Here is a 14,063-nt window from a genome sequence, read left to right on the forward strand (position 1 = left end):
GGGATGATCTTAGTGCTGCAGCTTGGCACACGTGTTTCTGTGTTCATTCCTCAGTTTGCTATCAAAGTAGAGCACTGCTTTTATTTTGAGACACAGCTCAAGGCTGCTGCTTGCTGCCTGCTTTTCTCACCTGCACAGGGAGAGCGGAGGACTGAGCAGAGAGCTCTGCGAGCAGGAGCCGTGCAAGGGTCTTTCGCCCCACATTTCAGACCTGCATTTCTCGAGAAGCCTTTCCTTTCTCATTCCACCATGCTCCACAATTGAGCTTGGAAGCCCACACAACACCAGCAGACCTGGTGGGACTCACTCCTGGCTATGCTCCATGTAAACATCATCTTGGTTTTCTTTTCTTGAGGTGCTTTGGCCACAGCTTACACCAGATAAATGGGTTGTCTCTCTCCTGGAGAGAATCCATAGCATCCATTCCTCATGGGTCGTATAATGCAATTCATTCTGAGAGCTTCTCGCAGCTTGTAGTCCCATCTTCGCACATCACAGGTTCCCAGGGATTTCACTTACATTAGTCTGAATCTTCTTTTCCAAGCCATTTTCTCCAGTTCTCATTATATTATTTTATTTGCCCAGACTCCTTGCAAAGAGGAGACTTGTGCTTCTTACCCTGCTCTTCCAAACCAAAAGATGACTTTTGCAACCAAGCCTTCACATTGTACGTTACATGCCGCACCGAGCCCTTTACAGAGACTTGCTGGTTTGCAGTGACTAGAATTAACACATCGTGGAAGTGCTCGGGAGCCTGCTCTGGGAGGGAAGCTAACGGCTCTAGGAATGGTAGAGAGGACAACAACCCCGCAGACGTTGCACATCTTTTCTGCTTATGTTGCTGAGATCTCCTTTCCTGCTTGTGCCATGCTGTGCTCTTTCTAGCTCTCTGGATCACTGGGTTTTTCTTTTGCTGGTGGGCTTCTGCTTGTTCTTTTTGGCGATGGCACCGGTGTTTTTGGTTGGCATTTTCACGCTTTGCTTGCTCACTGAGGTATTTTACACTCTCCAATTTCTTGCTGCTGTGGATCTGGGCTAGTAGAGGTTCGTAACACATAGGCCATGACTCGTAGCCAAGGACGTGTTCTAAGCATTTGAATGTTTTCCAGGCTATCCCCTTCAGATACCAGTCGATGATGGATCGGATGAGCCTGTTTCTGAAACATCTGACGCTAAGAGCACCCCAACTACGGAAGGTGGGAGCTCTTTGACTTACTGCTTTGAAACCATGATGGATGGGGTCGTGGTAAACCTTGCCAAAACACTCGCTGTGCCTTGTTCTGCTGGGGTTTCTCAGCAGGAGTGTTTGCGCTCTTGGACAAGTGCTCTTCATTAGTCTCATCACAAGTGAGGTTTGCCACTGCAGAACGAGATAATTCATTTAAAGGTGGACAGTGGGCTGGAAGGCCTACGGCTGAGAGTGTGAAACGTTGCTCGTAGTTGAGTGAGTTGCTTGTGGGTTGTTTCCTGAAGGCTTTTTACACGAAGACCACGGGATCCCATCAGCTCAGTGCAGCTGCGAGCAATCCCACATTGCTCCCAGGGGCAGAGGTGTGCACCATGGTGCACCACCACGATACTCACAGCACTCTCAGAGCTAGCTGTGCCTCACAGCTCTTTTTTTGATCCCTCTGTATTTATATGTTCATCAATACAGCATCATTCATGCTGGAATGATGAGATGGACAGAGTCTATACATGGAACAAAACTTTGTGCTGGTGTAAAGGTCATATGGGTAGGACTGAGTGCCACTGAATGCCACGTTCTGGAAGAATTCTCATTTGGAAGTAGTCTAGAGACTTGCTCACTGTTTTAATTAACTGCGCTTTTTGTGTTCCTTTAGCCAGGAAGAGGCAGAATCTGAGGCAGAATCCTGGGTATCTGCCTCTTGGATAGATAAAGGTATTAGTTTGCAAAAATTATCGAAAAGACGTGCAGAGATGCTGACTAGTTCCAGCTCTGGCTTGTTAGGGGTGTGGGCTGCCAGTGATCTGTAGCACAGCTCTGTTCTGTGCATGTGGCTCAGGAAATCAGGACATAAAGCAAGGGATGTTGAACCTCTTTACAGTCATATCGGGGCTGTTACGATGAGCAGATTGCCCTCTGGCAGCGCACAGATAGTTCAGGAAGGTATCGACGGGAGCTCCAGGCGAGTGCTGTCTCATGCAGCTGCCATTGCTGTGCATGCAGAGCAGGCCCAGTGGCTGGCCTCAGCTCTGTATTTTCAGGCAGAGTTTATGGCAAAGCCTCCAGCTGCATTAAGAGCTGCAGACGTGTGGTTTGTGTGGCAGAGGGGACAGCTTGTGGTGTCTCCGAGGGACTGGCTTTGCTGTGTCGTGCTCGGCTGTCTCCCCCCGCAAGGCCTGGATCAAGGGAGGGAGCCGAGTGCTTTTCTGAGCAAAACCATCTCCAGAAATGTCCTGCCTCCCTCCAGGGCCTTGCTGCTCACCGGCTATGTGAAAGCTGCGTTGTTTTTCAGATGCCACAGCACCTTTAGTGGAGGAAGGAGACCACGAGGATCAGGGTGGTGTCGAACAGCACGGAGAGATCCCAGAAGGAACCACAGGTGAGGGAGACCAAGGCGCAGCTTCATCTCTTGGTGCAGACAGGGCAGAGAGCTGCACTGGTTGGTGCTTAAAAATGACCAAACCTTTCGCAGGCTTGCTTTGTTCCTGATGCTTCCTTCTTCCTTCTCCATGGCCTGCAGAAATCCTTCCTAGCTTACAGCTTTCTTCTTGCCTTCCCCAGCCTGGGGGAACTCGCAGCTTTTCCTTCTCTCTTTCTCAGCTCCTCATCTGGCAATCTTTCTAATTCTTTCTATCTGGTGTCTCTTTGTGGCTTCGCCTCCCATCTCCAGGCTAAGCGCGGTCCATTCCCAAACCGTCTGCGACCTGCAGATCCCGGTCATCCCTGCCCCTCTGCCAGCAGCCCTGCTTTGAGGTGAAGCGAGGCAGCCGCCGGGCCTTGCTGCTCGTCTCGCAGGCCCTCTGCCTTGGCCAGGCCCCTGCGGCTCTCTCGGGAGCGGCGGCTGGAAACCAGGCCGCTGCGGCAGCTCGTCGGCTGCCAGCACGTTTTAAGGATAATGCAGGGGAAGGGAAGGGGCTAATTCAGCCTGAATGCTCTGTGGGGACTCCCTGCACCCAGGCCTGGTTTGGCAGGGGGCAGTGGGGATCTCTCAGAGGTAGAGCTGTGTGTACGGCCCAGCAGGACCCCATGGGAGCGTCTGTGGAAAACGAGTGCGTGGCCCTTGTGCAGTAGCTGCTGGGTTCCTCTGGAAATTCAGGCAGGTTCTGAGAAAGGTAGGGGGTAGAAACGGTCTTCTGCCAGCGCCCAAACACCTGCACAGCCCCACAGCTCAGCCCCACAGGTAAACTGTCTGTCCTGCATCCATCCCAGGCTGCTGGTGGAGCCCTGGATGGGAGCAGCTCGCCGGCCAGGAGGGACATGCAGTGTCTGATTCACAGCCTGACTGCACCAGGGAGCCAGGAGGAAGCAGTTTCTCCAGAACTCTTTGAAAAAAAAAAGGGGGAAAATGGAGAAGTTCCTAGTTTGACTCTAGAACTGTGATGTACAAGTGTAATTGCTTAGGTTGGTTTGAAGGTATTTATATAATACATTGAAATAATTCTGGTAGAGACAAACCATCACTGCTGTGAAGAAAATTATGCTTCTCTAATGTACCCGTATTCCTGAAGCATCAGATTCATGTCAGACAGACTGAGGTTAGCTGGCATCAAATAGCCTGGGCAGAGTTCATTGCAGTAAGCTAGGTGGAAGACACTGAGGAGGCAGGGCTCAGGTCAGAGGTAGGCTTCATGTGAGTGCCACCGGCAGCGTAAATGCTAGGTGGGGGTAGAAGAGGGGATGAAAATCCACAGGTTTCCCTGCTCCTTTACAGCTTGTTTTCTTCACCTCTGCCTGAAGGAGCTTGCACTAAGCTGCCACCCAGGACTTGGTGAAACGCTCCTCCAGCCTGATACAGCACATGCTGAATGAATCTGGCTAGGTTAATCGTCGGCATGGGTCGATTGCCTTTCTGATGCTGCCCTGCTCGTAGTACAGCAGTGATGGGCAGAATCAGCAAGGAGGTAAATACGTTCTCCAGACATGCTTAAACTTAATTCTTGTGGTTTTGATCATGTTTTTTCCCCTTCTTCCTCTGAACTGGGACCAGCTGAAGAGGCGGGCGTAGGAGCCACCCCCAACCTGGAGGACCACGCTGCAGGAGACGCTGCTCAAGGTTAGTCCAGCTTCTCTTACTGGGTCCAGTTAGTGCTGCTGGTGGCTTGGGGGTTTTCTTCCGTGATGAAGTTCTCCCTGTTCCTGCCGGGAGGGTCACACATGCTGGGAATGTCCCCACACAGTCATTTCAGGGTACTGCAGCTTTTCATGCACCAGCTTTCTCTCTCAGACGGCTGAAGCCCTGGTGCTTGTCTGTCCAGTTGCAAAACAGAGCATCCTCCAGGCTAGGAAAAGTACTGAACAGAGCCGGGACAGTGCAGGTAGCTGGGGGGCACTGCTCAGCACCAAGCAGGGTCGGTTTGGGGCCCTGCATGTGAAAGGAGTGAATTATTTGACTCCTATTTCTCTGTCTTCAACTTAGAAACTGATCTCAAACCTACTCACTGATGCCCTTGATATAGCATTAAGGGCGTTGTTTTCTCATCCCAGCCTCCAGGAACAAGACTGACAAAGGCACGATGGGCCGTGAGCATTTCTAGAGCATTAATTGTGCATCTGCTCAGATGAGCCAAGTAATTATCCAGGTCCCTCCTGGCTATCTGGAAGCCTGCCTTGACTCTGCTCAGTTCAGACTCGACTGAAAACTTGAGGATGGGATTCTTCCAAAGCACCCAGTGCTAGCTTAATTCTGTGCCCAGTGAGGCAGACTTAGGGGTTTGAAATCCCTTTGACATAGCCGACTTGCTCACACTCATATATTATAGCTCTAATTTTGTGTGCTATTTACAATGCCAGTTAAATCCCATTTTGTAAGGTAGTTTTGTTACACGCTTCAAATTCCTCAAGCTGCTTGGACAGTGTCTTTTCTCCTCGTGGCTGAATTAGTGCATTTATAAACATCCGTCACTTTTCAAGAAGTAGATAGGTCTCTGCCTTCTCATCTCAGGGAATAACTGAGGTCTTTGCTTTCCACACACAGCACAGTTACTCACATTCTGCTCCTTGCAATTAAAATACAGCATTTGCTTACCTGTCCAGTGGGTCTCAGGTTAGCAACTCTTCTGTATTTAAATAGTGGCGCCGATAAAAAAGAAATCAAGATTGTTAGCAGGAGCGGGTAAAGCTACCTCTTCTGTCTGCCCTGTTTAGTCTGGTTCTAGCTGCTGTTCATCACCAGATTTTTAATAGGACCTTTCTGTATTGTCCTGCGATCTTTCAGCTGTCAGATTTGGGGACATTCAGCTAGCTGGAGCTCTGATAAGACCAATATGACATTTCTAAGTTCTTATGTAAACTGTTACTTCTCTGAAAATGGACTTTTAATAATGTGCTGCTTCCTTTTAATGATGATGTGATTGTCTTTGATTCGGAGGAAAATACAATTATCGATGCATGCACGCAGCCATGGATATCTCATTACTCTCTACCTTCGTTTCTTGTGTTGTGGGATTTGAAACAATGATCTCTGGAGTGAAGATGGAGCGTGTTAAAATGCCTTTGGAGTCTCAGGTGGAAAAGCATCTTCTGATTCACGGTTTTTGCCGTGCTGGTATTCTGCCAACTCCCGACCTGATGCTAAACATTTGCCTCAGCACTGCTGACAGTCCTGCAGGATGGAAGCACAGCTAATGAATTGCCTGTCCACATCCCTGCACCAGCAGCCGTTAACGGTCCTGTTGGTCGTTAGCAGCAGAAATGAGCCAGGACGTTGTGCTGGCTCCTGCAGAAACACTCTTCAAATTCTGTGGTTACAAAAGGAGTTTCTTGATGCCATGTTTCAAATATTACCTGCCAATAGATGCCACTTTAAGATTTCTCTTAAACCACAATTCTGGAGGTCTTTGCGTGGTAGTTTCATTTAACCATTATGTTCTCTTAAAATGCGGAGACCATTGCTAAAAGACTGAGTCAGTCTTGACTTCTTCTTATCCTGTTTTAATCTCTGTCATGTAACAAAGAAAGAACTGGAATCTTGGTACTGAAGTGCTCTAATCGAGGCTCTTCAGTACTCAAAAAGACCAAAGAGAATTTGAAGGCAAACAAATTCAGAATATAAGGTGCACGTTCTTCCAGGAGCAGTTGACTCAGAGCAATTCACCTGTGCTCGGGGTGAATTCTCCATGGCTCAGTACATCCCTGCTTCAGTCGGATGAGTTTCTAGCAGAAAAGCTCCAGCTCAACCAGAATATATGGCTTAATGCAGCAATTGTTGGGTGAAATTGTGAAGTTCTGTGTCATGCATGAGATCAGCGATAGAACATAATTGTCTCTTTTACTCTAAAAAAAAGATCTGTGTCTCTGTGACCTTAAGTTTTGGGTTTTAAATGTCACCATGTCTGAATGGTGGCAGTGCTGCTGGAACAGATGAGCCCAAGTGGATGCATGGTCCAAAATCACTGTGGCTGTGTCACTACAGCCACCTTTTTACTTGCAGTCCTTTCCACTGAGGCTCTCTGCTCCACTGGCTGTTGAAATACACAGCATAAGAGATGGGACATAGGGGTGCTCTTTTCCGAGCTCATAGAAATGACCTGGAGAGGAAAGCAGAGAAGGTTTGAGCTCTGGGAGGGTGTAACTGGGCTCATGATGTCTGCATGAGCATCTCCTGGAAGGGAGAAGAGGACTTCAGGGGTTTCATAAGCCCACGAAGGAGGGGAGGGTGTCTGGCCGGATTTGTTCAGGCCCTTTGCTTGCCAGCTGGTGGTCCGATGGTGATGGTGGATGAGAAGCTGGATGTGTTCGTGGCCAGCTCGCAGCACAGGTGAGGCAGCTGTTGGCACACTGGGGTACTTCAGCCTCCCCTGAGACTCCAGGGAGGAGCCTTCCTCCCGCTGTGCCTGTCACTGTTTCCAATTCCCCTGGGGTCAGGGTCCCACTGTTTGCTGAATGGGGCAGGGAGCACTTGCTCTTACCCTCTAGATCGATAGTGAAAATCCTCAGTCTCTCTGCTGCGTTACGTGACTGCCTGTTTGCCATGCCTGTGCTAATTGTTTGCCCACGCTTCGTACTCTGCGTCTTCAGCTCCAGGGGAGCCGGGCTCTCCAAAGCTTCAGCCTGGCCCTAAGGAGCCCGTGGGAGATGCGATAAAAAGAGAAAGCCAGCCCACAAAGCAGGTGGCCGGGGCTCTTCGGGAGCCTCCTCCGTCACAAGAACCGAAGGCTGCTCCCACCAGGATCGAGGTCACTATCCCAATCCCCCTGGACATGTACCAGGACTCCAGACCACCTGAAGACGACGAGGTGTGGGATCATCGAGGCAGGGAAGGCATCGGCGTGGATGCAGCGCTGGGAGCAGAGCTGGGTGCTGACGTGTGCACTGCGGGGCTGGCAGGAGCAGGAGGCACGGCTGACCCCCGCAGTAAGGACGGGTCATCTCCTTTGTATACCAGAGCCCCGCTAAAAGAAGATGCCAGTGGACAGGAAAGAGATGAGGACCGTGATGTTGATGAGACTTCTGAGCAGGATTTGCCTTCCCTGGTGGGACAGCGTGTTTCTCCAGGACCTGAAGTTGGTTTCTGTGTAGCAGCAACCAAGGAAGAAGCCCTTGAAGAATTTGCCTTTGAAGAAAAGTCCCACGATGTCCTCGGAGATGCGCCGAGAGAGGCTCTTCTTGGTGAAACTGAAGCACGAAAAGCAGAAGAGGACCAAGAGGAGAGGAGACAGCCAGAGAGGGGGGAAGAATACACAGATATCGCCCCACCAGAGCCTTCTGCAACCACCTCCCAGGCAGAAGCTGAGCCCAGGGAGGGAGAGGATGCTGGACCCTTGCTGGAAACAGCCAGCCTCCCTGCTCGGTCGGAAGACGACACAAAAGATAAAGATGCTGCTCTGCAAGAGGCTGTGCCGGAGGCAGGAGGACGCCGGACGCCCAAGAAGAAGCCGAGTGCCCCCGCTGCAGACAAAGCAGGCAGCCGTGTTCCCCTCCTGAAAGGTGTGTGCGCGCCGCCTGCCTGCTCACGACAAGGCTGCCCCAGCCTCCTTCAGCTTGCTGCCACCTCTCGAATCCCGCTGCTTGGGAAATGGCCTGGACCCGTGCTGCCGACTGATCTACAAAGCACTGCTGCTTCTCCCTCCCCTTCCTCCCCACGTTATTTAATCCTGGACGTCCTGGCGTCCCTGCCAGACCCTCACGCTTTGGTTCTGCGCCCCCTTGCATGGTGCTGGCGTGTCCCGATTGTGCTTGGTTCTCCTGGTTTTGTTTCGGTCTCCTTGGATTTGGGGGGTGGGCTCCTTAACTCGCCCCCGGCGCTTTCCCAGAGGAGGAATACCGGCTGGTGCTGTTCTGGCATGGTGTGCGGGGCTAACCCGGCGCACGCTGTGGCTTGTTCCTAGACGCGTGCCATCTGGTCTGCACGTGTCCGCTGACCACCCCAATAACTCCCCGTATCGCCTTTCCTCACCGGGAGGGAGAAGGAAAAGCACAACTGAGATAGGTCAGACCTGGGAAAAGGCCCTGCGTTGGTCCTTTTTCCTTTAGTTTTCCCTTAAAACCGCTGACTGCCGTTGGAGGCAAGGTCTGGACCTTTTGCAGGGCATTTCCAGCGCTCTCACACAGCATCTGCTTCCATCCCAGCTCAGGATGGCCTGTTCGGGATGGCCTGGTGCGACGGCTGCATTTGGGGTGTCTGGCAGGTGTGGACACTTCCAGCGGGGGGTGCGTGTCTCTGGGCTGGGCATCCTCCACTGCGAGCACCTGGGGGGCAGTCGGAGGCCAGAGCTGCTGTGCCTGTGCGGCAGTCTCAACTTTAGGTGGGTGAAGGGCTGAGCTCACCCCTCAAAGCACGAGGGGCCCTGCCTGCGGGGCTGCTCTCGGACCTTTTCTTTCTCCAAGAGCAATTTTCTGCTTTTGCTGGGGGTCGGGGGTGTCGCAGAGGAGCCTGCTCGGTGCAGAAGTGCGGATTTTGCAGTGAGTTGTGGTAGGAAGCTGGGGCAGCGGGACACGCATCAAAACCCCATGGTCACTTCACCATCTCACGCCTCACCTCTGACTTTTGGGGTCTGGTTTTGGGGAAGCTCTGCCTTTCGCTCCAGCGCCACGTCCCCAAAGCTGTCCTGGCTGCTTCCCTTAGCCCCCAAACCCTGCTCACCGCCTCTCTCTCTGGTTTGCAGCAGAGGGAAGCGTGCTCTTTGCTGCGTGGGGTTCACGAAGAAATTGTTGATGTAGCTTTTCCCCGTGGAGCTAAAGCTCAGGACATATTTCTCATCGCTCGCTGCCCGATACGCCAGCAGAAAGCTTCGCACATGTGCTGCAGGGTGTCAGCATGGCTTGCTCTCGCTGCCATCAGAGCCTGGAACCAGTGGTGGGTTGCAGATGCATTGCCCAGCATCAGCCAGTTTCTGATTCAATAGGAGGGATTCCCTTAATTAATTAATGAGCTTTTCCTTCAAACTCAGAGGTACTTTGTGGCTGTTCAGCCTTGCTCTGCTCTGCAGCAGCCCTGGGAGTGGCTGCTGGGATGGGGTCAGGGTCTCAGCGCTGCATTAACAGCGTTGGTCGTGGGCTGACCCACCAGGGTTGGCTTCCAAATGCTGGGGCGAGTATCAGCAGCTTCTCCTCCCAGATTAGGGAGGAATTGGCTGAAGATGGAGAAAAGGGGCTTTGTTACGAGTGCCTTGTAGTACAAACGTTACTTCCTCCCCGCTTGTAATCTCCTAATGACTGCAGTGCTGCACTGTTTTGCTTGTGGACTAACGGGACAAAGCAGTGAAACACGGTGAGAGTCACCATATGCTTGGGACGAACCAAATAGGACGGCAGCTAAAACGTTCAGACCCTGCAGGGCCTGACCCAAATCTGGGGAGGCAGAACGCAGCAGGAGAGATGGGAAGTGAAAACCGCCAGGTATAAAAAGGCTTCGTGAAGCTAACACGCTGAACAGACCATGGGCAACCTGCCGCTGGTAGGTTTGGGGCATCCTGCAGTTTTAGTCTGTGTATGTGTGGTTGTTAGAACCAAATGGGTGTTTGTTTTAAAGAGGGAGACTCGCATTTAGGGACAAAGAGAGTTGTTCTGTCCTAAATTAAACAGGTGTTACTGGAACTGAGTGCAAATCTGGGCAAAACACAGACCTTGCTGGGTGTGTCTGATGCTCCAGCGATGACTAACGCACCACTGCCTGAGAACAGGATAATCTGCTAACCCAGACACGATGTACTTATAACATTTATAACTTGCTAGTATTTCTAGGAACGGGATTTAATTTAAGCGAGAGCAGCAAGGTGTAACACCAACCCAGCATGCGTGTTACCGTAGCACAGACGTGCTCAGCTAGCTGGAGCTTACTCCCCAGTCCCAAGAAGTGTAATTGTGTGTGTTTCCCTTTGTCAGCTCGGATTGACAGCAAAGACAAGGAAGGGGCTGAAGCTGAGGAAAAGAAACCGAAGGTAAGCTGAAAAACAAAACCCGCCATGATGTCAACCCGCCTGTGTGGGTTGTGCATGTTCCTGTCTTCCTCTCCTGCTCTCCTGCACTGGGCTGTGCCAAACCCTGCCATTGTCTGCCATTCTTCAGTCTTTCTTCCAAGAGCATTTTAATTTTTGTCTTCCCTTGCCCTGGTTTGGATCGTGCAATCCGTGGTGATCCTTGAGGGCAAGGAGGCAAGGCAACTGAAAACAAAGATGTGGCTCATGGGGTTGTGCAGGCAGTTAGGAAAATCATTTTCTCAGCCCAAGACCAGAGAGCGGCAGGCTGGCTTTGCTGGGCCAAACGGGTGCAAAAGCAAACTCTAGACTGCATTGGGTTGTATTAGGGTTGAGCACCGTAACAGTGCAAAGAGCAAGACGTGTAATTAAAAAATGAAATTAAATAATCCAGGCCTTGCAGATGCCATGTTCATCAGGAGGAACAGAGTTTAATACTGGCTAAACTGCAGAAGTTTGGAAGGTATCTGTCACACTCTTAATTTGGAGGATGTTTAGTTCAGCAGGCAATAGTCTGGCCGGTGTCTGGGCAAGATAATGGGCAAGCTGATAGACAGTAGTGGGTGAAGAGTTAAAGTGAGGAATATAATTCCTTCCAAACAGTATGAAATGGAGACTTTTTCAAGGGAAGTTTGGCAGGGTTGACAAGGAACTTAATAGCAAGCTGTTATTGATAAAGGAGGTGCGATGGGGCTGAGGGACTTGGGAGCAGCCGTGTGCATCTCCCAGAAGTGCTGGTGGTGGTAGTGCTGTGCCTGGTGCATGGCGATCCTGCAGCATCTCTGCCAGTGGTCTGGGAGCAAATGGAGCAGTTAGGATGGTAAAATGGTGTGGAGGTTGGTGGCAAGGACACGCTGCAGGGGGTGATGCATCCCCTGGAAAGGGGCTCGGCTGTCACCGTGTCCTGGTGCAGCCGTGGGTCCTCAGCAGTGCCCCAGGACCTGCACGTTTGCCTAATTCTGTGCCTCAAGGACAGGGCAGTGCCAGCTGTCTCCTGTCCCATGCCTGCTTCTGATCCCTTTCTGTTCCCCTTCCATACTGATTTTTTTTTGTTCCAATTTTATTTTGTTTCCATGTTTAAGAAATCCTCACCTTCCACCGCCAACCCCCCAGGCGATAGACCCTCCATCCCCCCCCATCGACACACTTCCTCTAGCACAACCCCTCTGAAAACACCCTCCAGCCCTGCTTCCACCTCTAAACGAGTCTCTTCTGTCACATCCCGACCTGCCAGTACAGGAACGCAGGAAACAAAAGCCAAGGTAAGGAAATGGGATGCGAGAGAGGCAAAAGCTGCCTCGGAGAACACCTGAAGGCATTTCTGACAGTGCTTACAGGGCTGCACCGTGTCTCAGAAGTGTCTCACGTGCTGCAGGGCGTTAGCTGGTCTCTCCGAGGCATTTCTGGGTCCCGTTGTGGTTTTTGGTGTTCTTTGTTGGGCAGCTTTACGCTGTGCTTTATGGCAGACGTATTTGAAACATGCCGGAGCCAGATCTGCCAGGTGCTGCACGGAGAGTAGGAAACACACACACATCTGTGGCTTACGTACAAAGTAGCTTGGAGTTTGCCTTTATGGTGTGTGGTCATACAAACACACCCGTGGTGAGGGAGAGAGCAGAGGCTGCGGGTCTCGGGTAGTGGGATGCCGAGTTTCTGTGAACAGGGGTTGTGACGGCTCTGCTCCGCTTCCCTGCTGCCTTGGGACCCGTCGGCTTTTAAGTTCTCCCTTGCTGTTTTGCATCAGTTTGTGTACACAGACCAGCATCAGAAAATTGCTGGAAAGAGGATGCATTAATTTGCTAGAGAGAGGATGCATAGATTTGGGAGGGCTTTTCTGCAGGATCAGAAGACAGGAAAGAGCGTCTTGCTATTTACACACCCCCACGGGCTATTTACATGTTACCTGAGTGCGTTACAGCTGGGGACCAAGGAAAAGCTTACCTGTGCTTGGAGCCTGGCTCTGTCCTGAACGGAGCCTCTGATCTAAAGTCCGAGGCTGGGTTGGTTCTTCTTCAGCACAGAAATGTAGCAGAACGAGGGGAATAAATGAGGAAATGCAGGGGACAGACGGAGCAGCTGCGCACACCTTTTAACCTGAGCGTGCGGGGAACGCTGTGGCGCGGCCGCTCTGCCAGCCCACCAGTGGCCGTGGCAGTTGTGGCAGGCGCTGTGGTGGTGAGCAGGGTAGGAGCAGGCACGTCGCAGACGCCTGCACCTGGGGAAGTTTGGGGAGCCCTGCAGGCAGCAGGGGGGTCCTGCGTGGCTCCGATCCATGAAAAGTGATGGCAGATCCCCCCTGCATCAACCTTCTCCCCCTTGCGTCTGCAGGGCCCAGAGATGAGAGGTGGCACGAAGGCGGCCACGCCACGCTCCGCAGCCGGGCAGGCTCAGAGGAACTCGGCCAACGCCACGCGCATCCCGGCAAAGACACCCACGGCCCCCAAGACCCCTCCCAGCTCCGGTAGGTGGTGGCGAGAGCGGCGTGCGGCCGCCTTCCCTCGGGGGCTCTCACTCCGGGGGCTCCGCGCCGCTGCAGTCCCCAGGCTCTCCGTGCAAGGATTTTGGGGTAGGGAGCCCCTCGTGCAGGCTGGGGTTGTGCACGGCGCTGAGCAAGGGCAGGGCCAGCAGGTTGAGGTCCGCGTGGTGCCTCAGAGCCGCTCAGCATCGTCACGGGGCTGAGGATGGTTCCCCTGAAGGGAGCCTTTCTGCACGCTGCTTCATCTGCTCGGTTCCTCTAGCTGCCAGTGTGTAGGAGAGGGCACTTGCTTTATCCCCGTGGGATTTCCTCCAATTTGGAAGATTTAGACAGCTCCGTTTTTTTTAATCCGTCTTTCCTTTTCTCTCGACGATATTTCACAAAGACCTGGGAGAAGAGGATCAATTCTTCGATTGCAGGAATGGAGATTAGCCCATTATTCTCAGAAGAAAACCCCAGAAAGCATCAGGCATTGTGAATTTCCATTAAAACGGTGCATTTCGCTGAACATATATTTTCCATACTTAACCAGAGCTGCATAAATTCTTAAATCAATTAATTTTCCAGCTTTATTAGGTTTAACCGTCTTTCTCATTCATTAAACAGGCAGAAAGGAGCAGAAAAAACCACCTCCTGCAGCAGCAAAGTCTGAGAAAGGTGATCTTTGAGGATTTTCTTTCTTTTCTCTTTTCTTTCTTCTCTTTTCTTTCTTCTCTTTTCTTTCTTCTCTTTTCTTTTTCCTCTCCTCTCCTCTCCTCTCCTCTCCTCTCCTCTCCTCTCCTCTCCTCTCCTCTCCTCTCCTCTCCTCTCCTCTCCTCTCCTCTCCTCTCCTCTCCTCTCCTCTCCTCTCCTCTCCTCTCCTCTTTTTTTTTTTGATGGGGGACAGTTCCAAGCTGCTCAGTGATCTGAGCTTTGTTTAATTACATGATTTTATAAAAATGCTTCCAAATTCCTAACAGGAAAGTAGTTTTGTTTCAGTGTCTTT

At 51.6% G+C, this 14,063-nt stretch overlaps 1 protein-coding gene across 22 annotated transcripts in view; it reads left to right on the forward strand.

The window, feature by feature from the left end:
• Positions 1–14,063, forward strand: part of MAPT (microtubule associated protein tau) — a 47,865-nt gene that overhangs the window by 18,635 nt on the left and 15,167 nt on the right. For 10 of the 22 annotated variants that reach the window (XR_005814598.1, XR_005814599.1, XM_040536619.1 and 7 more), the window contains exons 3-10: positions 1,110–1,196; positions 2,481–2,567; positions 4,176–4,241; positions 7,205–8,113; positions 10,511–10,566; positions 11,685–11,864; positions 12,931–13,063; positions 13,685–13,735. Coding sequence is in view for 20 of the 22 variants with exons in the window: in XM_040536619.1 (XP_040392553.1) it covers positions 1,110–1,196; positions 2,481–2,567; positions 4,176–4,241; positions 7,205–8,113; positions 10,511–10,566; positions 11,685–11,864; positions 12,931–13,063; positions 13,685–13,735 (1,569 nt within the window). In the remaining 2 variants the exon portion in view is untranslated. The remainder of the gene's footprint in view (positions 1–1,109; positions 1,197–2,480; positions 2,568–4,175; positions 4,242–7,204; positions 8,114–10,510; positions 10,567–11,684; positions 11,865–12,930; positions 13,064–13,684; positions 13,736–14,063) is intronic. The other 12 variants (XM_040536623.1, XM_040536636.1, XM_040536626.1 and 9 more) reach the window with 5 other exon arrangements.

Source organism: Cygnus olor, chromosome 25 (genome assembly GCF_009769625.2).
Source record: "Cygnus olor isolate bCygOlo1 chromosome 25, bCygOlo1.pri.v2, whole genome shotgun sequence".
In the NCBI taxonomy this organism is placed as follows: domain Eukaryota; kingdom Metazoa; phylum Chordata; class Aves; order Anseriformes; family Anatidae; genus Cygnus; species Cygnus olor.